Consider the following 24,863-nt stretch of genomic DNA (forward strand, 5'->3'; position numbering starts at 1 on the left):
CATATGAGAAATTCTCTCAAGGTAATTAACACAGTTTTCTGTGTTCTATCACAACATCCACATTAAGTTGGAGATCAAAATCTTTTGGTATTAATACTACTTCTGTCATTATTAATTATTTGTGTATATATGTGTGTGTGTATGTGTATATATATATATATATATATATATATATATATCTGTATATATATACATAAATACACACACACACACGTATATATATATCTATATTTATATCTATCTGTATATATATACATAAATACGTATATATATATATATATATATATATATATATATATATATATATATCTTTATATATATATATCTATATTTGCAGCTCTGAGCTGAAACTAGAAAAAGAAAATAAATATATATATATATCTTATATATATCTATATTTATATCTATCTGTATATATATACATAAATATATATATATATATATATATATATATATATATATATATATATATATATATATATATATATACTAAGCAATAAAGGGTTTAGCAACGAATTGCCTTACCACATACCGAATTTAGAAATAGCAGTCAAAGAGTTATAGCTATTTCTTCTACTAAAAAGGGAGATCTCAGTAAAAACAGCAATTGGAAGGCAGACACAAACAGGTAAGAGAGAATGAATTGACGGCAATCTATCATACAATTTTAAGTTATCTACGATATATATATATATAGGGAAAGTTTACGAAAAAAACAAAAGACGAAGACCGGTGGTGTACAAAACAAACAGATGTATTAGTATTAGTATAAAGCTCAGGAATAGAAAAAGTCTTTTACGTTTCGCCCCTGCACTCTTCTACAGAAAGGTACACAGAAAAAACAAGGAGAGAAAAAAATGTGTGTAGTAGCTAATGATCTATCATATCTTTATTTATATCTATCATATCTTTATATTTATATCTATCTATCTATCTGTATATATATATATATATATATATATATATATATATATATATATATATATATATATATATATATATATACATACATATATATATCTTTATATATATCTATATTTATATCCATCTATCTGTATATAAATACATAAATAAATACATACATACATATATATATATATATATATATATATATATATATCTTTGTATATACATATAGCTGGTTACATTAGATGATCAGAGTAGTAATGGAGAGTAATAGTAACACTATAATAAATACTCTCTACTTTTATATTCAGAATTGGTTTTTGAGTTAGAAATCCAGATGTACACGATGCATGACTTTGGATCAATGGAACTTGGGTAGATTTGCATGTTGTCTAGTTTAATACTAGCAACTCGCACATGTTGGGTGACTTAAGCAGAACCCACTCTGTTGCAAGCTTGTTTTCAGTCAGAGGGTGAGTGTCTCTCTCTCTCTCACCAGTCTCAGAGGTCCTAGAAACGCACTACCTTAACTCTTCTGACTAATCTAAACAATATGACCCAAGGCAGCTACTTGTGGTCTCTGTGTCAGTAGCTAGTGAATATAAACAATTCAAAAGTGAAGTAAATTGATTTGCCATCAGAAAGAGAAGAAATCTAACCTTTTGGCCAATCTCACATAAAATACTGCTTGAAGCTTTACAGTTTTTCTCTTCCTTATGGCTGCCAACCAATTTATTTCACTTTGGTGCTTTTGTTACTGGTTCTTGGTCAGAAGAGTTCTATGTCTATTTAAACCCATTGAGGTACTCTACCTATTTGTTATTAACTGTTGGGCAACTTCAAGGTAATATTATTCTTCATGACTTTCAGAATGAATGTACTTCCCTAAATCAGTAGCACTTTGGGGTCCCCACTTTTGAAAACATTGCCCCCTAAACTACATGGAAATTCTTCATTTATTAATAATTTCCTTGAAGATGTGGCTCACAATAATTGAAAATCAATTGAATAAACTTTACAGGATTGAAATTAGCCTTGCGTTATAGAAATATGTTATCATCTCATAACACTACATAGATATTGGTATATATTTGTATATTAGAATGTATTTTTTGTTGCAGTATAATATCCTAATTGAGGCTGTGTTCGTCAGCATAGTGAAGGAAGTAATTTTTTCTTTAACTTTGGACAATGTGTATTATTGTAATAAGTATTACAGGATAGGTCTAATATAAGTAGTTGATAATAATAGTACTTTTAGGTTTTGAATGTGACCTTGACAAGAAAAAAAAATCTTTTCTCTCCCATGATTTGATTTAACAAATTTATTTACTATACAACACATTCATTCTAAATTTCATGAGTCCTTTAAATAAATTAGCATTACGTTACTTACTGATAAGAAATTAGGAAGTTAGGCTGTTTCAGAAAGTCCCTTTGTGAATTCTGTTTAGACTAATATTTTCTGGTAAATACCATTCACAAGCATATTTATGCACTATTCATTAAATGTTTCAAAATTGAACAACACATCCTGTTCCAATCTTTGTGTGGTTGGTAAAATGTAAAAAAAGAAAAAAGGAAATAACAACATTTTCATTTGGTTTATAACTCGTTATTTCAATAAATTCGTTCTTATGTATTTCTAAGATTAAATTTTGAATGCTACTTTTTCAAAACAATCAGAACCATTTGTTTACATTTTAGGATTAAAGTTATAAAAGTTAAGATTATAAATTGTTGAGATAACGATATCTTGATACATTTTTTTTTTACATGTAACTAGAATTCAGACTGACATAATTTGACCCTTTTGATGTTGTCTCAGCTGAGGCAGTCCTTGATTCTGAGAGACAAACTTCCTCCTATAAAAGGATATAAACTAAAACCCTTAATTCAAATTTTATGTCGATATAGGTTCCAAGCACCGGCTTAATAATAACGTTATTTTACTGAATACTTCATTATTTTCAAAATTGGTTGAAACAAACACAGTGTATTCAACAAAAATATGACAATGAAAGGCTGAATTTAAATCCAGATTAGTCTTTTCTGTTCAAACTAGCAATGTTCTCCACTGCTCTCTCTCTCTGTCTCTCTCTTTTTTTCTTTTCTTTTTTTTGGGGCAGTATGTATTTCTTGTTATCTTACATTGATCTTTTCTCCAAAAGACTTGCTGGAAAATGTCCATTATCAGATCAGATATTAGATAATACTATTTGTCTTTCAGGTTCCCATATTGCTAGAACTATCAGAGTAATCCTTCGCACACTGGGCCCCGTGAATTTCATACATAATTGTGTGACCTACATTACAATGCTTCACTTTTGAAACTTGTAGTCCATCCCAAAAGAAAAGAAATTCTATGAAACAACCCAAACTTGCTTAAAGAAAAGAAAGGGCCGAATCTCAGGAGAATCAAACTCCATAGCCTAGGAAAGCTGTAGATTCTCAGAAAGAGATGCAGTTTCCTCCCTCCAACAGCAAGCTTCGCATTTTCCATTCCCTGTCCTGCTTTTTGCTCTTCTTGTATTTCTACTAAGATGGGTTTGAACCTGAATGTTTAGAGTTGCAATGAAGCGATCATTTGATTGGTTGATAGTAGCCACTTAAGATTAAATTAAGCTACTACTTCATTAAAAGCCGAAGGAAACGGCAAAACTGAAAGGAACATAAAACATTCTATTGTTTAATGATTGATTTATTTTGCAAAAAGACAAGTCTTAAATTCTTTCTTGCTCCTTTCCTTATTTCTTGAAACCTTTTTGTCCTTACCACTAGCTCGTGACATTTTTGGTTTTCTTTAGGCGAGTTCATATCATTAGTGATACGAACAGGTTTGTAACATCTCACTCACTTATTGGGAACTTTTAAGGTGTAGCTTGTTCTTCTCTTTTTTTGTCTTTAAGAAAAGATTTTATTCAGTGTGAGAAGGAGTTTTGTGAAATACATAATCAAATAAACTGCTGAAAAGAGAAAATAAAAGAAAATATTTTCTGAAGATTAGAAAATGATGACTATTACTAAATTTAATTAGTCCTTACTAGTTCATCCTGGGTTAAAAATGATGTAAATAAAGTCATTAAGTTTACCCTTTCATAACCAGTTCAAATAAATGAACGTTGAACAAAAATATAGAAACAACAGTCACCAACATTTTCTGTTGGTATCTTTGATCATAGCAGAATTTAATGAAACTTTCTATGAATTTCTTCCTTTTTGTTTCAGATATCAGGATCTTCCTCTAAAGATCTGATGTCTAGAGAGAAAGATATGAGAGAAAAGGGTGAAAAAGGTGATCGCCGACAGAAAGAGAAATCGGACAGTGGACCACCATCGACAGATATGCAGGTAGATAACTGCTTTTTTAAGTGTAGCCCATACAAATGTTTTGTATCTCTTATTTTATATAACATCAGTATTTATCTAAATATAACAAAATTTTGAGCATGATTCAAATTTTTGTTACAATCCTTCTATACAGTTTATATTCAATTTAAAGTCTGATTGACCAGGCTGCAATTTTTAATTGTATTTTTTATTGTAACTAAAAATTACAAATATTTTATGTATTGAGAGATTGTGATTAATTTCCTCTCTTGTAAAATTAATGAAGACGGGAAACAATATTTTGATTAAAGCATATGAAATGGTGTAGTGTACTGAAAAGAAGAAAGTAAATAAATATAGCTTGATATCAGAGATAATCTCTTGCTGAAGAAAAGATTTTTTTCTTCCCCTTTCAATCTCACTAATTTGTTGATAATCGTCAGCTAATCTAATACTCAACAATTGTATGGGGCAGATGCCAATCTCTAAATACTAAGTTGGCTGAAAGGAAAGCGAGAATCATACTTTGGCCCATCTTTCATTACTGAATGAATTTTATGGTTTGCATTCAGTGTATACATTAGACTGTGATTCAATTAGTTTACTATAATAATAAATGAAATTATTGAAATACAGGAAAGACATTTCATTTCACATTCTGATTCATTATTGACTCTTGCACTAATTTGAACAATGTTTCATGAAGTTGGAAGAAGATCTGAAGAGTTAACACTTATCGTCATACTGTTTCTTTCCTCAGACAACTACTTGGTTTACAATCTCTAAGCCTGTTACTTTTCATAGCTGATATGAACTGGCTTGTAACATCTCCCTTACTTATGGGAAACTTTTAAGGAGTAGCTTGTTCTTCCTTTTTTTTTTTTTTTCCTTTTTTTTTTGTTTCTTAAGAAAAGATTTTATTCAATGTGAGAAGGAGTTTTGTGAAATATATAATCAAATAAAATGCTGAAAAGAGAAAATAAAAGAAAATCTTTCCTGAAAATGATGACTATTACTAAATTTAATTAGTCCTTACTAATTCATCTTGGGTTACAAATTAATAAAGTAACTCATCTTGGTGGGTAATTTTGGTAGTTATAACTGCCACAATGCCAATATGTAGTACAGTTCTTATGTTCCTTTGATTTATTTTGATACTTTCTTTTCTGTACAAAGTCTGAAATTTCACATTACTTTTCAATTAACCTTTGCTTGATATTGAAAAAAAAAATTGTTTTCAAATGTTAATCATTTTAAACATATACAAATTAGAGTCTTATTCAAGTTTATATAATTCAGAATATATTTCAATGTGCACCAGTACATTTCATTGATGAAGTTATGACAGTTTTGTTTAAATTCAGACTTTGTTTATTTTGTTTTATGTAACTCTTTGTGAAGGTATCTATTCACAATTTTTCATTTGTCATAAAATGAAAGAATAAAAAGAAAGAAAATACTTGTCAAGTTTTACTTGTATACCAATAAGATTTGATTTGCTAGTACGACTTGGCATGTTCCTAGTATTCATTAGTAAACGATATAATAATGTGCCACTGAACTGAAAGTTATAAAATATTTAATATTAATGATTGGATTTGTGCATGAGTATCTATGTCAGTCTAATGTGCTTCTTTCAGTGCTTCTATATGACAAACATTTGAAGAAATCAACTCTTGTTTCTTTTCTCCTTTCTACTGGTGGTACTTAGTTCTTTCAACTCTGTCTCTCTTTCTAAATGTTGTAGATGTCTGTGTTGAAACAGTATAGCATTGAAATAATATTTGTATACATGCGCATGTGTTTGTGTGTGTATGTCTATGTATGTGTGTTTTTTATATATATATATATATATATTTATATATATATTATATATATATATTTATATATATATATATATATATATTATATATATATATATATATATATATATATATAATATATATATATATATAGATTGTGTGAATAGATGCACACACACACAGAGGCATATACAAGCTTACAAACACACAACTGCATACAGTTTGATAATTCTTGCTCTAAGTGTGTTGTCTTTGTTCTTGACATCTACTCTGGAGTGCCAAACTATTGCATGTCGGCTGCTCTAACCTAGCTTGGGTATTCATTATTCTCTCTAGAATTTTGTAGACGAAAATCTAATTATTGATGCTATTTTGTTAATATGTGTGATTTTTAACATAAAAACATTGAAATATTCTGCCATGCCATACTTGATTTCTTATTTTGTCTAAACAGCTTTTGAATGTACCACTGTTCATACAAGTAAGATATCTGCAGTTTTTGGTTTCTCTATTAGACTGAATATGTGTTATTGGTGTTTTCATCAATTATGCTCTCATAAATACACATTTATTAATCAAGAATTCAGAGTATACAAAATGAGCTTCTCTTGCTAATCTTCAAAATATTTGCCTTTTTATAACTTGCTAAACTTAGTAAACAGTTTTTAGGCCTAAATATGAGCAATTGCTAAATGTTGAATTGGATTTAATGATTAAATCTTTTAATCTCTGCTAGTATTGATATTTAACTAATTCATTATTTACTTCACTAAGTTTTTCCTAATTAATTTCATGCAACACTGCCTAAATTCTAAAGTAATCCAACTGCAGGGAGTCTATGTCATAGTTTTAAATCACTTTGTTAACATTTTTATTTAATTTTATAACACTTGTATATTTAGGGATATTAACTGCATAATATGCTTCACCGTATCTTAAAATAAGTTAAAATTATAAAATATATTTTTAAATGTTCCCTTTATTTACTAAAACTCCTTCATTTTGAAACACTTAATGTAAGATTGTTATATTTAAGCTATTTGTCATTCTTTTATGATGAAGTAGTTTATTTTGTTCAGATGTTTCCATATGTAACTCAGTTGTAAGAGTAGTTACACTCCATAATAACAATAATAATAATAATAATAATAACAACAATAATTTATGTACATTCTTAACCCTTTCGTTACTATATTTCTGACCAAAATACACCCCTCATGAGTTTCAATTAAATTCTAAAATAATCATGAATCTAGGCTTGTTTCGTTAAATAACTAACTTTTTTACTTATCAACATATTAATGTGATATTTGGAACATAATTAAAGAAAGGGTTCTTAATCAATTCTATTGCATAACTTTTGTCTCAAAGTGACTTTAATTACTGGTAAATCCAGGTAAATTGAGCAAAAGGTAAAAATATTAAAATTTTAAAATGAGCAAAAGGTAAAAATATAAAAATTTTGTTTAAACATCACCATAGAAAATGAATCATCAGCTAATATTCAAATGGGTATGCAACAAAATTTTGATAAAGAAGAATTGTGCACATCACTATATCATCAGTTGAATTTAATGCACAACAGGTGTACCATAAAGGTGGAATAAACTGAAATATTGGAATCCACCGTAAGTTTGACCGAACTAAAGAAATCGGTCAAAAAATAATATACGGCCCTGGTTATGGTATGGAAGTGATAAATTCCAGACCACATCGTTCCCTAGGCTATGCTGACTAACATTATTTTCCCTGTATAAAAACTAAATCCACGCAGTACCCAGTATTTGCTTCACAAATTTTCTGAAATTTGAACCCCCATTTTGTGTTTGTTTACAATCTGCGTAAGTTTGTTTCCGCATTGATCGCTTCAAACAATAACTTCCAGACCACATCATACCCTAAGCCATGCTGACTAACATTAGTTTCCCTGTATAAAAACTAAATCCACAACAGTACCCAGTATTTGTTTCACAAATTTTCCAATTCGGAATCAATGCTTGATAACATGAAACTCCTATCTATTTTCAAAGTTGAAGAAAAATCGATGTGGAAAAAAATCTCCCAAAATTCAGGGAATTAAAATTACACGTCGATCTTTATACAAAACTGTAGATGAACTGTTTACGAAGCATAATCATGTGTTTTCACGAATGTACTAAAGAGATTTGCTCTGATATTCTCATTTAAATATGAATAGGTAAATTCGGGCGGGTTTGGGCGGTTTGGTCACATTAACCAAAATTTTTTTCGGGCGGCTTTGGGCAGTTTGGTAACGAAAGGGTTAATGTAATATGTCCATACACATTGAGTAGCTATTCCTCATCCTTTCACCACCATGCTACCTGTACAATCTTAATTTTATTACCAACCAAAGCACAGTTTTCATTTTCCTCTTATTATGATACAACAAAATATTGACTGCATGTTATAAAAAAAAAAAAAAAAGGTAAATGAATAAAGAAGCAAGATACAGTTATACAAATTACACTTCCTTGAAGCAGCTCTGGTTCATCTGAAGCAATCACTTTGTATTTGTCAGCTGTATTATTATTCTTGATGTAGGTTTGTTGTCCTCTTGCAATTCTGTCTTTTAAACTTTTTGAAAGTGATTTATGACAAAACAATAAACCCTTGCCAAGGTGTGCTGATCCTTATATTTATAGCTTTAAACAAAGTGATTGCAGAATGGTAATGATGTTTCAATTATTTCTGCTTTTTGTATGAGTTACATTGGATTCCATTATTAGTTTTCCAACTAGGTATGTCTTTCAAGTCTTTGAGACAGTTGTGATTTGTTTTTTTTTTTTGTTTTGATTTTAATTTTATCATTTCTGTTGTTATTTCTTTAATTTTGTCTCAACACTTATTCAAGTCCAGCCAAAGAGTTGTCTAGTTTCCAGCAATTCATCTCCTTTCCACCAGTTTCTGATATATCAAATATATCAATCATTATTTTCACAATGGCACTCTTTCAATTTGTTTCTGTGGATTAAAGGCTAATTCATAATTAATACTACAAACTTTAACTAGATAACAATGAGAAAAATAGTTTGATATAAATCTCTTGTGTATTTAAACACATGTCGACATTTCTTATCATATTTTAATGACTGGAACAACTAGTGGACTCTTAGAAATTTCTATTCCAATATTTATGAAGAAATGTTACAAGTTGCTATTAATGTGTAACTTTTTTTGAAATTTGTTTGCATGTATTTGCTGCTGTTGATTTGAGAGTGTCTTATGAGGAAACTTGTGCTGGTTGTTCTGTTGAAAATACCTTATTTTAATGACAATGCATGCTGCATGCTACTTTTATTTTTAGGATTCTAAGTTGGATTTCAGGGTTGCGCCTGGTTCAACACCAGTTGCTGTCCGCAAGAACAAACGAACACCTTCTGTACACAAGTCCAACTCCTTCAGTGTAAGTTTCTCTCTCACATATCTTCTATCTTAATCTATTTTTTTAATATTAATCTAAATGAAAAATTTTCTTTCTTCTTTTGAAAAAGCAACCCCTCCCCCCCTTGGCCATCAACTTGAGCAAAGCAGTTTTAGTGGCTGAACTATATTCCGTCCCTAATTAGCTGCTTCACAGAAAGTAATTTAAATCACTGATGTTAGAATGCCCAGTGAAAATCTGAAACTCTTTGAGATAATAGAATGAGAGAGAAAGAGAGAGAGAGAGTGTATGTGTGTGTGTGTGTGTGTGTGTGTGTGTGTGTGTGAGACCAGTAAAAGATAAAATGTGCACACATGCTTCATTCTCTCCTTTTTACTAATTTCAGTCATTGTTTTGTGGCCATGCTGAAGCACCACCTAATATAAATTTTCTTTGTTATAATCCTTAAATATTTTCCAATAACTATTTAGTTATCTAAGGAATTTCCCTCCTCTTCTAAATAAACTTGTTCTTTATTTAGATAGTCATAGTATTTTTTAAAATAAGCAACACAGAATGTTTTTCTGAATTTATCATTTACTCAAATTTTATTCCAAAGAAAGTCTGTAAAAGTCGTAGCAATTTGATGATTCAACATAATCATATTATCTGTGTAATTAGATCTTTTTCTATATAACTATTGTAATTTTTAAATAATTATTGTATATCATAATATACAATATCTTTTGAAACGACAAGCTTTGACAAAACCTCACTGGAAGAAGTAAAACTATAAAAACAGTTAAACTTTAAATGTTTTCTAATTTCCTCGGTTTTTTTTTCTTTTAAAAACATACTAAAAATTGTTTTTGAAAATTTTTCACAATTTCCTAAGGAACATGAGCCAATTAGATATATTTCTGCTGAAAAATATTTGTAAATAGAAAAACTCATTCTTTGAGTTCTCTGTCTTACAGAACAGAATTTTTGTTTTTTAATAATTAAAATTGGGAGATGAATACATAGAAATGTCAAAATTTGTCAGTGATGGAACAATTAATAATATTCGTAAAATGAAAACAAAATTTTGTCCCTCTGTAAAAATGAAATGAAAAGGGCTTGAAAAATCAAGGTCATTTGGGATATGCAGCAAAAGTTAATAAACTAAAGACTTTTGTATTTTCTACTTTATTGATAGTGTTGTGTCCATGTCATAATTAATTTACAAATTAAAGGGGAGAACTAGCAGAATTAGCAGATTGGATAAAATGCTTAGCAGCACTTTTTGCAGATTTACATTCTAAGTTCTAATTCTGCCAAGGTCATCTTTACTTTCATCAGTTTCAGGTCAATGAAATAAGTGTCATTTGAGAACTGGGGATGATGTCATTGGCTGGCCCTCTCCCACTAAAATGTCAAGCCTTTTACTTACTGTAGAAGGAATTATTTATTTACAAATTGTAGTCCCTTAACTCATCAACAGTGACTTTTTTGCTCATTTGGTAATTTAATCTAGTAAATAACCTTTTGAAGTGGTTATGAAAATTATTTTTGGTTATTTATTTACCCATTGAAAGCCATAGACTCGTAAAGATTTTTGAATTTAAGACAAACAAAAATCACACACATACCTAGAAAGTTCATGGGGAATTTCACTGCTAAACTAAAAATGTGTGCCATGACTCTGTTTAATAGACCCACAGGCCTCTTAGCATTGTGCATATACACCAAAAGATTTCTCTAAACATATGTATGATAGATAATTTTAATATATAAAAAATTTAAGCCAATAATCGTATGACTTGAATTAACTTATTTCATTTATGTTTCTATGGACCTAGCTCTGGTTTGGCAACAGATCTTCTAAGAGAATGGTTTGGAATTTGATACCTATTTAGTAAACTGTTTTATTAACCAAATTTATACTCAGTTATAAACAGTTGCACTAACTTTTTAAACAATGGGTAAAAAATGGATAGAGTACTATGACAGGAGTAGAGGTGGATCTCACATAGCTAGAAAATTTTGAGTTGACATAATATGAACCAAACTCGAATCAACTTGTTACTGAAACCTAATTCTTAATAAAAAATATTTATTTGAATTTGCGTCTTTTAGAAGAGAATTTAAAGGAATTTGATAATTTATTTAGGTTTTTGTAAAACTAACATTTGAATCTTTAAAGTTGAACTGAAATTGTTGTTCAAATAAAATGAATTGCTTTATTTACCATTTATATAAATACATTTTAAAATATATGTTATTAAAACTGACTCATAGGTTTCACTTAATTTCCATTCATAATCTCTTTAAAGATTTGGAACAAATAATTTAATATGAGAATTTTACTCAATAAATTAAAATAATTATTTAATTTATTTCTCATAGGGCCAACCCTAAAAACTGAAAAGGAAATATTTTAAAATAAGACTTTAATACTCAGCTTTTAAAACTAGAATATCTAAATTTATGTGTACTACTCTTTTCTTAGAAGAACCCTTTAAAAAATTCTTCCACAATGTTTTTTTTCTTTTACTGTATTTGAAATGTGTTTAATTCTGTATAATAAACCTATTAAGTTATAATATTGATCCACCTACAAGTGACTTGGTCATTATCGTTATGAAATTGTACCAGATGGATGTGTATGTATTTCACTATCCCTTCATTGACATCCAGTCAATCCCCAACTCAACTGTTTGAAAAAGTTGTTGATCAGGTTAGCACTAGATTGCAGTGGTGTAGGTGCTTGTTTACAAATAAGTTTATATTTTGGAGAGGCAAGGTTAATGATGTAGTAAAAAAAAAATGTTTAGTTCTAAATAAACAGTAAATAAGAAGGGTAGACAGATGGCATGTAACTTTTGATTCCTGAAAATTTTGAAGAGAAAGTATTCAGAGATGGCTATTGGCAGTGGTAGGATAATCAGTTTCTTTGACATACTTTACGGCTAAATCAGGGATTAAATTGTAAATTAGAAGATGTCACATGCTTGAGAATCATTACTTGAGCTCAGCCTTAGTTTTAAGATTTTTGAAGCATAAATAGTTACTACAAAATTTAATACACCTAAGTGTTTAATGAGTAAAATTTATGAACTGAGTCTTGTAAAATTGTTCCAGCAAGCCCTGTAAAGATTGGGTGGATATTGATTGTTCAATGATGCATAATTATGGGGAAGGTAGGACGGGGAATTGATGGCTGATAGTGCAGAGCAATAGATTAATAATGAAATAAACAGAACAGGAGGAGACACAAGAGTTGGAGAGTTGCGTGGATGTAAAAAAGATTTCCAGACAAACGGCATAAAATGAGAACCATGATGAATCTGAAGTGAAGAATGAGTATATAGAGCATGTCCCAAAATATAAGAATAATGAAATAAGGATTAATCAAATTTGGCTCATCTGAAGCACTGAGCAAAAACTGTTCAGCATCAGTTATGGTACACAAGTGATTATTTCCAGACTACACTGGCCCTTAGGCGATACTAACTTCCCTGTATAAAATTTTTAAACCACAGCTGTACTTTGTGTCTGCTTTACAAATTTCCCATACTTTATTACCCCATTTTGTGAACATGCTTGGCATTTATTACCAGAAGAATATCCAGTCTTTATGCTCTAGCAATAATACCTAATATCCTTTGTATATTGTCCTAGAAGAGCCTTAATTTAATCTAGGGGCTATAATATTCTGTCACACATACTGCTGTGTCCCATGCATGTAAATACTAACCTAACTTTAAAAACCACTTCCTGGTTTACTAGAAATAAAGGTTCATATCTGCTCCTGTGGTTGGTAATTCCTGACTGTTTTTTAATACCCATTATTAGAATTACTTCAGAAAAATTTTTGAATTCACCTGTGCATCTCTGAAACTATATTCTATTACAGTTATTGTGTGGAACATTTCAGTCAGAAAAAAAATGACAGGAAATAATCAATCAGCTTGGAATCACTGGAACACCTTATTGTCTGGTTTCTTTCAAAGAATTTTGGAAGAGAAATAATTTTGAGTTTTATCTTTGATTGTGTTTCCAGATTTTAAATTTGTTCTTACTTTCAATATTGCTGTTGGAGTTGCTATTGATTTTGAAATGAAAATATACAATTCTCCATCCAACAATTCCAACGAAATATTTGAAGAACAAAAATTTCACTTTGTAAAATGTCAGATGAGGCAGTCAATGTGTTACCAGTAGTGTTGTAGAGACATTTACAACAATTGATAATGGGTGATACTGGGTAGTTTGGTAGTCTAAGCCCATGAAAGTATCAGGCAGTATCAGTATCAGGCAGTTTGATAACTAAAGAGATAAATGAAATAATTGGCTATATTACACCATATTTTAACAAAGTTCTATAAACATTCTATCCTCTTTGATTATCATAGAAACTAGAGTTGTGTGATTAATGTAGTATAATAACGGGTTGTGGGAGGAAAACATGAATGGAACATTGAAGTGAATGTCTACATATTTTTGCATTTAACATCTACATGACACTAAATGTCAGATGAGTGATATTTATTGTGCTGAGTTAAAGTTTTGCAATGATTTGGTAACTTCTTTGCTTTATCTGTGAAGTTCCAACAAAAGCAGCTTAGAATCTAAAGTAGAGGCCATTATGTTGCAACCAACTGAAGCCACCTTTCTACCAGTTCTTTGATCGTCTGCTGACACCAGTTCTTGTCAGTCAAGGCAAAGAACTTCACTGATGCTTCCACTGCCTCTTTGCTTGTGAATGATGAAAGTGAGCTATGGCTGGGAACAAGTAGTAATCTGAGGCAGCTAGGTTCGGACTATATGCTGGGTGTGGCATTGGTTCAATTCTCTCAAGTTTCTGGAGTTTATTATGGATCGTGATGAGCAGTTTGAGGTCTTGCATTATCTTGCTGCAGAAGAGCTTGCTTTCTGTTAACCAATAACCGGTATTTTTGCTGCACAGTGGTATACTGCCATGAGATGCTGTGCTCATCTGATACTTTCTGAATGCTCCTTACTGGATTTACCTCTATGGCTTGGAGCATGGCCTTGGAATCAATAGTTTTAGACCTACCTAACCTTGCCTTGATCATTGAGGTTCTTGCAACCCAAGCGAAGTTTCTTGAACCCTCTGGTTACCGTATCATGATCAACTGTACCTTCACCTTTCACACAACAAATGATTCTGCAGCGTTATGGCCTGGTTTGAACTTGTAAAGCATAAGTCCCTAAATTAGACTCTGTTGCATGTTCATCTGTGTGGCTTTCAAATCATGGACTGAGCCAGTGCACCAACTACCATGATATTACGAATCTCTTCCATGCCACTTTCCACGCCTTCAACTGCTTCAGTCATGTGATATGCACACTGCAAACGTTTGCAAATATTGCAAAACTTTTGGCTCACCTCAGTATATCATGTCACAGATCATCATTATGTTCTTAGAATGTTAATGATAATATTTGGTTATTGACCTCAGTATGTAGGCAGGCTCAATGTTCTGCAATAAAATTACAAACCATAAACTAACATTGTCATTACTAGATGGCATTTACAAAAACCCAGACTCTAGCTTCTTTAATATTTTAATTTTAAGAGAGAATGTGTGTGTGTGTGTATAGAGGGTTTATGTATTGACATTTATATGTGTGTATTCACACATGCACACATGTACAGTGGAGTACCCATATATGTACAGTTATGTATATAAACAAATGGAATCATGAACAGTTTTTCTGCAGACAAACTCACATATCTGTGCTGAATGAGCATCTACAAATGGGTTCGTTAACTTACATGTAAATGTTTCATGTAGGCTGCAAATTTTTATATTTTATATGGAAAATAATATTTCTCATATCCTTATGCTAAAAACCATGGATTAACAAAAGATAAAAGTAAAAACTCGAATATGCACATGTGTATGTGTGTGTGTGTGTGTGTGTGTTTGTATTTGTCTCTCACTGCTTAACAAATCTTGTGGAATTGTTTATGTCTGTGTAACTTTGTGGTTCAGGGGAAAAGACACCAATAGGATAAATTCCTAAACCTGTAAGAAAAACTGGGATCAATTTGATTGACTAAACCTGTCAAGATGGTGCCCCTGAATGACTGGAAAAAGTAGAACAATTACATACATATGTGAGTGTGTGTGTTTATGTGTCTGAAAATATGTATATGCAGCTTTATATACATGTGTGAGTATGTATACATGAATTTATATAATTTTCTGGGGGTTTTTTCAGCTCATCATACACGTATGCGTTCCTATAAAAGTTTTAAAAATATAAACCAAGTTTACCTGTTACTGAATACAGCTGAATGTCTTGAACACTTTTTTCTTTTTTCTGCACCAACTTACATGCACACACATCACGTGTGCGTGTGTATTTGGGAATAGAATAGAAAATATAAGGATTAGGATCCCTCTTATTTATGGGGTGTATAATGAGTGTATCATATAATTTAAAGAATTCTTGATAAATGTAATATTTGACTTAGGTAATATGGTGAACAAAACTGACCATTATTGTTGTCCACCTAAATCATTCAGGACTATTTCAATCCCTAATCTCTGACCTGTCTGTTTTGTTCGAAGATTCAGAACAGAACCAACTTTTTTTTTTATTTAATGCCTTTCCCCACTGGTGTTGTGCATGGATCCACAAAGTTTTGACTTTGAGGCATTTCACACTATTGCTAGTACATAACTGTATTAACGAGAGTATTAAATGTTTCAAAATGAAGAATAATTCTCCATAAAATGTTTGTCTTTGCAAATATTTGATATTGCAGTTTTACCTATTTTTGTTTTTACAGAAAATAAGTCATATTCTAACATGTTGTTTATTTCTTCCTTTCCTCCTCCTCCTCCACTAATGTAATGTTAAGAGCAGTGAATGTTTAGAGTGCCAGATGAAATTCTTCACAGCATTTAGTTTCCCTTTTTTTTTCCTTTCTGGGGTCTGTAGAAATATTCTAGCCATCTCACCTTGGTCAAATTTGTGAATTTTTATTGTTATTCTCCAACAGTTCTGGTTGTGTGTAATTATGCCGTAGCTCCTACCCACTGCTCAGAGGCACCATACCTTCCTCAGTACATGAGCCATTCCGAGCACCACAACCATTTGTGCACTCTTTAAAATATCTGGTATGCCTAAGATTCTTTGAATTTGTTCCAAGTGTGCCGATAACAAAAGAAACAATTTTGCCTGCTGCCTGATGGGTTTCCTGGCTTGCCAAATCCTCATGTTTGTCTATCTTTACTTTCTCAAAGATTTCCGCGTTCTGTCTATTATGACCTTTTCATGTGTGTCTTTGTGCACAATTGTGATATCATAATCATCATCATCATCATCATGGTAGTAAGCTTGCGGAATTGTTTGAGTATTGGGATAAAATGCCTCATTGCATCTGTGCTGGTTCTTTGCTTTGAATCCAAACCCTGTTGCGGTCAGCTTTGACACCCACACCTCCAGGGTCAATATAATGAAGTAATGGTCAGGTATGGGGTCATTGATGTTGATTACCCTCCCCCCACCACTAAATTGCTGACCTTTTGCCTAAATCAAAAACTATTATTATTATTATTATTATATGTTTGACTTTTGCTCTGTATTTGTACAAGTTGACTCCAAGTCTCACCCAGAGACCTCAAGAGACAAGTAAGAAGTTCAGCTTGGTATTATGACTAGGGTACCATATTTTTGGTTTTGCACAGAGTATTGTTCTAGAGAGTGTCTGTCAAAACATAAGAAAATTAAAATCTGATGCAGTTGTTGTTGAAGAAATTGGAAGAGGATTTGTGGGTGATGAGACCCTATACCTTGGCAGCATTTAGTTGTCTGGAGAATAAAATATGTCTCTATAAGTACTGCAGTTGTTGAAATCTCCTGCAAAATTTGTACTTTTGTGCCTCCATTAGACATCATTGTCTTTTTTTGAACAGTGTGTTGAGCTGTCTGTCGTTTCCTGTGGAAGGCATTGTGTTCTGAAAAGGACCGAACACGTAATTGATAGAAATAACTGCACACAAGACAGTCAAGATTCTGTGAACTCAGACAAAACAAAAAAAAAAATCTTACATTAGCACTGAGTTGTGTCAACAGAAGTCTACACCCAGGACTACTTCATATGGCCTGCAGGTGGGACACTCAAGGTTCTAACAAGGGTTCTTTACATTGACACAAAGCTGTACAAGAGGAGGGTAAACTCAGTTTCATTGGCACCCAGCCCTACCCCCACCCGACCCCAACTAAATAGGAAAGAAAGAAAGAAAGAAAAAAAGAAAACTGAATTCTGAAAGGAATTTTGTCTGACACTCTACTGTTTCTGTTAGCTTGCCTTGGAATAATGGTCATCCTATTAATAATAATAAGAATAATGCAGATGAGGATAAGAAGAAGAATTATTTAACCTCTGCTGATGATAAAGAGAATAACAAAAACAATTATATTTTAATTTGCACACCCATCTGGGATGTGTTGTTAAGAACATTACAGACTGTGTTAATTATCTTCAGAAATCATCTCGTATAGATGTTGGGTACTATAAAAGCACAGATTATATCAGTTGATAAAATTTTGTCAGCACTGTCAAATAAGACTGTTGTCTTGTGTGATGTCAGCATAAATTGTGTATCATCAAGAAGAGGCACCAAAACACCAAATGCCAGACCAAAAATCTTTCAAACCAATATAGTTTAACACTGAACTAAACAGTCAGTAACATTGCAAAAAGCTAGCTGTAGGTTGTGCAATGACAGAAGCAGTCTTTGTAACAAATTTTAATTTGCACATCATCCAGCAAATTAACTTGGATGATGTGCAATTTATGCTGAAATCATAATCCCATCCACCAGTACTGATGGAATTTCATCAACTGGTATAAGCTGTGCCTTTTTTTAGTACCTAATGTTTGTACAATATATAGGAGATAATTTCTCGGGAAGATCACCACACTTTATGGCATTTTTAACAATACATCCAAGTTAAGTTGGATGTTCAAAATGATATTCATTACAAAGACTACTTCTGTCACTAATAACTAATTTATATTTTATTTAACATTGTCATTCTTTACATATAATATAGTTTTGAAATTGTTTTACTATCTGCAAAATCAACATTCTGTTTTTAATTTAAAAGATCAAGAAAATTAAGTTAAATATCCATCTTGATATAAAATGTATTTGTCTGAGATGTTAGGTCATTCTAAAACTACTTTATGGACTGTTTCTAGAAACTTCAGATTAGATCAAATATTGATAACTTCAAAATGGACTCTAAATTATTTATGTTTGGAGATTTCTCTCTTTAAGTTGATTTTTATAACAGCATCATATTCCATTAATGTCATCTTCACTCAATATGCTGAATTATCTTGCTAATTTCAAGAAACAAAATATCTTTGATTTTATTTACTATATTATGTGATAGAATTTATTTATTCACTAAGAATATATCTACACATCATTTAGATCATTGCTCTAATTCATAAATAATCTTTCTGTCTTGGATGAATTATTTATCGTGTGTGTGCATGGCCTAGTGGTTAGGTAGTTACACTCATGATTGCAAAATCATGGTTTCAATTCCTGGACCAGGTTGTGCATTGTGTTCTTGAGCAAAACACTTTACCTCACATTACTCTGCAGTCACTTTAACACCTGATGTGTGGTACACTGTGCACCACCTGTTTAGGCCATGTCAGTTTGATGCAGAAAGAGAGAGACTGAGCTAATGTACAGCACATGCATTTGATCACCAGAACGAATCATTTGTGCCGGTTGTTCAGCAAAAACTGAGCACTCATCTTTCGTCTTCGATAGGAGAGTCCATTACATGTGTATATATGTGTGTGTTAAGTGAACAGTTGTTCTACAAGTGGCTGCTTTCATGGTCAGTTGTGCAGTCCTTAGCAGCTATACTGTGTCCTCGCACTTTCTACTTTATAACCTTTGTGGCTTTTTATTGACCATCATTTCAAACGTGCTCGAGGTGTTCCCTTATGTTTCTTGGCAAAGCACTTTAAACTCTAGTGCCTCATCACTTAGCTTTGGGGAATATATACCAAATCTTATAGAAATGTTACTTGTGACACATGGGTGATCTTTTCCCAGGAAAGATTTATTTCTCAGTGGCTTCATGCCATGAAGCCAAGACTAAGCGCTTCAGGGACTTGCATTTCTTCAGAGGAAGGAGATTCATAATTTCTCCTTTTCATGTTTTTTTAAGTCATTTAATGTTTCTTTTTAAAAGCTGGTGGCATTATGGACAGCACCATAACTCCTGAGATTTATCTGAAATAGAGATGTTGCTAGTTGAAAGCAATGTTGCCAATTGTCTATTTCTTTAAAATGGAAATACCATCTGTCTTTAAAATAAATATTGTTTTAGGAACTAATATCCTGGTAACACTTGATTGAAAGCTTGGCAATTCAGCAGTTACTAAGTTGTCTTTAATTTAATAAATACTTTAATTTAAACTATAAACAGAGAGAGTTGGACATGAGTTGAAATATTTAAATGTGGTCAAGAGTTAAAAACCTGCCACATTTATTGTCAAAGTTTATAGCAATAAAGATCTCAATTCCTTTAGCTTCAAATAGGTGTCATGTTTACTTAATTGTTTGTTGTAAGGAAATTAACCCGACATTGGAAACACTTGCTCCAGTAATATTCAATTATCCAATCAGTTTTGAAAAGCAATTTCTCATGTTAACATAGAAAATACAAATAAATCTGTAACATCAAAACAACTCACTATTCTCAATACTACCATTTAAACAGCTCCATATAAAAAGATGCATGCTGACAATTGAAGAACTAATATCTTCTCTTTAAATTCCATCTTCTAACTCTTCGATTTTCTATTTGTATAAAATGAAAATATATTCAAATGTCATTGCTAACAGTAACAGAATCAAATCCCCTCCAGTTGATATGAAAGCTCAACATCATTGAGCTGTTTTTGCATGTAACCAACATTATTGAGAGTAAATATATATTTTGTTTTGAATAACTGATCACAATCAACTATTTTCAATTGTCTGCTAATATTACAAAATTTAATTTCTTCTTCGAATGACTGTCTTATTATTTAACCATAACATAACTTAATAGAATGTTGTTTTTGAATATATAACTTATTCCCATTGATGCTTGTAAAGGTGGCTTTGATATCTAATAAAATAAGACAATATTCTACTTTTGTAATTTAAGTTTCACTGAATGATGCTTTTCAATATACCTGAAATTACCTTCCAATTGAGTCATATTGTTGTAAATGGAAGAATTTAATGTCATTATTTATCACTAATCAAGTTAAAATTCTTTCGATAAAAGAGTAGCCCTTGTCCTAACTGGTGATTTGGATTTTGCTTCAACTCCTTTGTTAAGTTCTCCTTAACTGCATAAGTACCTCAATAAGAGCTTCATGTCAAATATCTTTTTTCATCTTAATAATTACTCATTTAATTTCGTTTCTATAATATCCATTTCTTAGATTGAGGTATTACATAAACACTTTCATTTTACATCTTTGTTCACTTACCCTTACTGGCTGGTGATAAGATGACCACAAAATTATATTGCCAGAACAAATCAAATATATTTCTCACTGCTTCTTTATTCTTTAAATTAGAGATAATTTTGGTGGAAGGTGATGAGATTAGTTTACATAGAGACCAGTTTAACCATATGCATCTATTTCTAAATTGTTTGAAACATAAAAGTTTGAAATATACTGAAGAAATTGGACAATTCAAATTCAATCATAGCACCTTATTTTTATTTTTTTCAAACCCACCATTGCAGTTATTCATCAATTCATGTAACTCATCTTTTTAAATCCTACCTGCATCCCACCCTTTTCTTTTCTTTCCCTATCTTACATATTCGTCATTTTTTGCTGTTCATGGTGCATGCTTTGTTTTATTTTTGTTTCTGCAGGGTGCAAGTGACTTAAGGCAGCCTCCCACTCCATCAAGCACTCCTATTCTGGGTTGGAAAAACAAAATCAAATCTAACTCTTTGACTGTAAGTCCCTCTTAGAAAGCTAGTCATCATCCTATTCTCTACTACTAATTCCTCTTTGTCTTCTCACAAACGCACTATTCAAACCCATAGCAAATTCAAAATGGGATCCTTTCCTACAGATGGTTTTTATGACTTTTTTTTTGTGTGTAATAGGTATCCTTGTGTCATATTTTATTTATCATTCTTTTCACATTTTCATTCAACAGTTATACTTCAAACTTGTTTTTCCAGAAGACATTCTAGTCAACTTTTCATAAATACCCTTCCAAGACACATCTCACCAAAACTATATCCCCCACCTTGTCATTGTGGTTTAGCCATCATTATGACATAAAACTGATACTCATTTGATTTGCTAAGGTGAAGGGAGAAAATTCATTCTGATAGGAAATTTCTTGCAAATTTTATTATTTATCAACAGTTTTCTCAAAGAATCCATTGGCAGTTTAATGTTGCTTTTCAATTTCTTGATTCTTCAACTCTAAAACAGAATTTAAAACTAAAACTAGTTGATTAATTTTGGATGTTATATTTGTGTTTTCTTCCTTATATTTCATCATGTTAGTATGATAGCTACCCTTGACATTGAGAGATTTAGTTTTCTGATTAATGTGTTCTTTATTTTATATTTTTAATATATATATATATATATACTATTCTTTACTTTATTTATTAAGAACTTGATATTTTTCCATGTATCTTCTGATTACCAATTATTTCATTCATTGAATCCACTTAATTAGTTTTATAATTTTGTGGCACTGAAAAATGTATAGTATGCATTCATTTGACATTATTCAAACTTTTTCATACGTTCTCTGAAACATCATTCTATGAGTAAAATCTGTTTATGTCTTTATAATTCAACATACAGTTAAAGGGCCGAAGCAGTAATAAATAACTACTCATTAGTTTAGAAGACATTTAATAAGGCTGGGATATGATGGTACTACCTTTTTAGATGGTCGCTGCAAGTATCGGGTGATGGCAGGTAAAGAATTGTATGTTTTTGGTATTGTGTTCACAGGTTCCTGACAAACATGTATAAACCATAAACATAAATTCCTTATTCAACACATTTTCATTAATGAAACTGTGCATAGACTGACAGAATCTACACTAATTTCTAGGAATGCATATTTCTGTCTTGTTGATATCATTGTTGTAATAATTGTTAGTTTCCGTTATTGTTTTAACTAATTCTTCAAAAGTATATTTTATTTGGCTTGAAGTTAGTTGTTATTCTATTTTTATAAACTCATTTTAAAATTTCCCCCTAAACTGAAGTTGGTTGTTTTTGGTATTTTATTTATCCTGATGGCTATTATAAACTCTGACAATAGACTATATTTGCTCTGTTTCTATGGCTTGGCTATACTTTCTCACAAATCAAAACATCAGTATTTTAGATTTTGTTTTTATAGTATTCATACTTCAGTAATACTTATTGTGCTTAAAACTGGCATCAATTCTAGATGTTTTTTCCCCATTTCTTTTAATGGATAAGTTTACTTTATAACTAATATAATAGACATCAAATTAGTAATCACTGAAGTGTTGGTTTTGTTTGACAAGATTTTAAAAAAGTTTGGTTTGTATTAGTTCTAAAAATCTGCAACATTACATTTATGCTTAGGTTCTTTTTCTCATATTAATATTTAATTAAAAAACTTGTTTCATTGAAAATATACTATACTTTATTATACTATAATTTCATACTATTTTATTTGAATTTTCAGCTTTTTGTCATGTTTAATAAAAAAAAAAAAAAAAAATTGTTTTTTCATCTTAACATTTAGATATTTTGTGTGTGTGTTTTAGAGTATCGTTTATACTCCCTCATGCATTTTTATGGTTTAATAGAAGTAAAAAAATTCCTGAGTAGAAAGTAACACACAAATATGGACCCACACCTGCCCTTGGAGACAATATAGTATATTGTTAAATTTACGTTGAATATTAGAATCTATAAGGTTTTATTTTTCCACCTCATCATTTCATTTTTGATTTATTTCCATTCCAATAAGAATGGAAATAACATAACAAAAATAACTTTAACCTTTTCTAATTCACCCTCTTTGTATAAATTGTCTTTCTGCATTCTAGATTTTCCTCACCCTATTTTGACTCTAGTTACCATTCATGACGATAAGTTGCATGCAGATTCTTGTGTTGTCAGTGTATTCAATAATTATCCATTATTGTCTCTTTCCCCATCATTAATTTAATAACTAAAATAAACCTGACCCTCATTTCACTCAGTTTACTGAAAACTTTGGTTCCTTAGATGAAATGATATTCAACACTAATATAAACAAAGCCATAAACTGTTGCTCATGACAGCTTTAAAGAGTCTGGGCGTTTAGTAAGGTTTTTAGCATTCATAATTTGCACAGCATTCAAACTTTTGCATTTCTTTAATTGTATAATTTTTATCGGAGAAGAATCCGGTTTTGAATTCTACTGTAAGAGCTTTAAGAATTAGATTAAGCAATTCTATGGTTGAGGGTAACATCTTGATTTACAATTTGCATTGAATTGCTGATCATTTGCTTCTTCGCATTTAATATCACATAACATTTAATATCACAAATTACCTGATGCCTATCTCAATACCAACAAACATGTAACAATTTTATTTTGTCAAATACTTGTATATCCATTTTTCTGAAAAAATACTCACCATGTTCTTTTTAACCTTTATGTTTCCCTATCAGAATAACTGTGTTCATTATTGCTTTGTTAATATACAGTATTCCATTCTGAGTTCTCTACATTATATATCCTTTAAATTTCTGTAGCGTTTACCCAATCACTCATTTTTTTTACTCTTCCTTTGTAACATTAGTTTTACTGTGTATGCATTTATTCCCTCAATCAACTCACGTTTCTCTTCTAAAACATTAGTCTCTTGAAAACTGAACCCTACATAATGTGCATTTAAGCATGCCCGAGTGGTTAACTTTGTTTTGCAACCTTATGGTCCCCAGATTTGATCCCATTGTAATAAATACATACACATATAGGGATGAAGCAAGTTTCATATGTTAAAGAAAAGAGCTTACAATCAATAGAGTATGAAGATAATTTCTAGTTTGCTCTAATTATATGTAAGCGAGTCAGATCATTGCTATTGTCAGCTTCACACTGAATGGGGGAATGTCTGGGGAATTGAGACACACAGTGTTCAGATCCTAAAACAAACAAGCACATACACACACTCTTACGTACGAACAAATTAAATATAAACATTCTGAAAAGTACTGAGAACTATATACAAACACAATTGTAATAGCATGGTGTGGAAGTGACATGAAATCTAAGCCTTGATTTGGTGGTGAATTGCCAGTTGGTGATGCTTTCTTAAAAAGACATGCACAAACTATATGTTTGTATGATTTTAACACACACAAACA

General features: G+C 31.0%; 1 protein-coding gene across 18 annotated transcripts in view; it reads left to right on the top strand.

The window, feature by feature from the left end:
- LOC115220684 (arf-GAP with GTPase, ANK repeat and PH domain-containing protein 1) overlaps positions 1-24,863 on the top strand; it is a 220,308-nt gene that overhangs the window by 144,647 nt on the left and 50,798 nt on the right. For 7 of the 18 annotated variants that reach the window (XM_029790803.2, XM_029790806.2, XM_029790808.2 and 4 more), the window contains exons 8-11: positions 4,135-4,257; positions 6,493-6,519; positions 9,364-9,462; positions 21,361-21,447. In XM_029790803.2, the coding sequence (XP_029646663.1) occupies positions 4,135-4,257; positions 6,493-6,519; positions 9,364-9,462; positions 21,361-21,447 (336 nt within the window). The remainder of the gene's footprint in view (positions 1-4,134; positions 4,258-6,492; positions 6,520-9,363; positions 9,463-21,360; positions 21,448-24,863) is intronic. The other 11 variants (XM_029790807.2, XM_029790810.2, XM_029790811.2 and 8 more) reach the window with 5 other exon arrangements.

The sequence above is a fragment of the Octopus sinensis genome, linkage group LG17 (assembly GCF_006345805.1).
Source record: "Octopus sinensis linkage group LG17, ASM634580v1, whole genome shotgun sequence".
Lineage (NCBI taxonomy): Eukaryota > Metazoa > Mollusca > Cephalopoda > Octopoda > Octopodidae > Octopus > Octopus sinensis.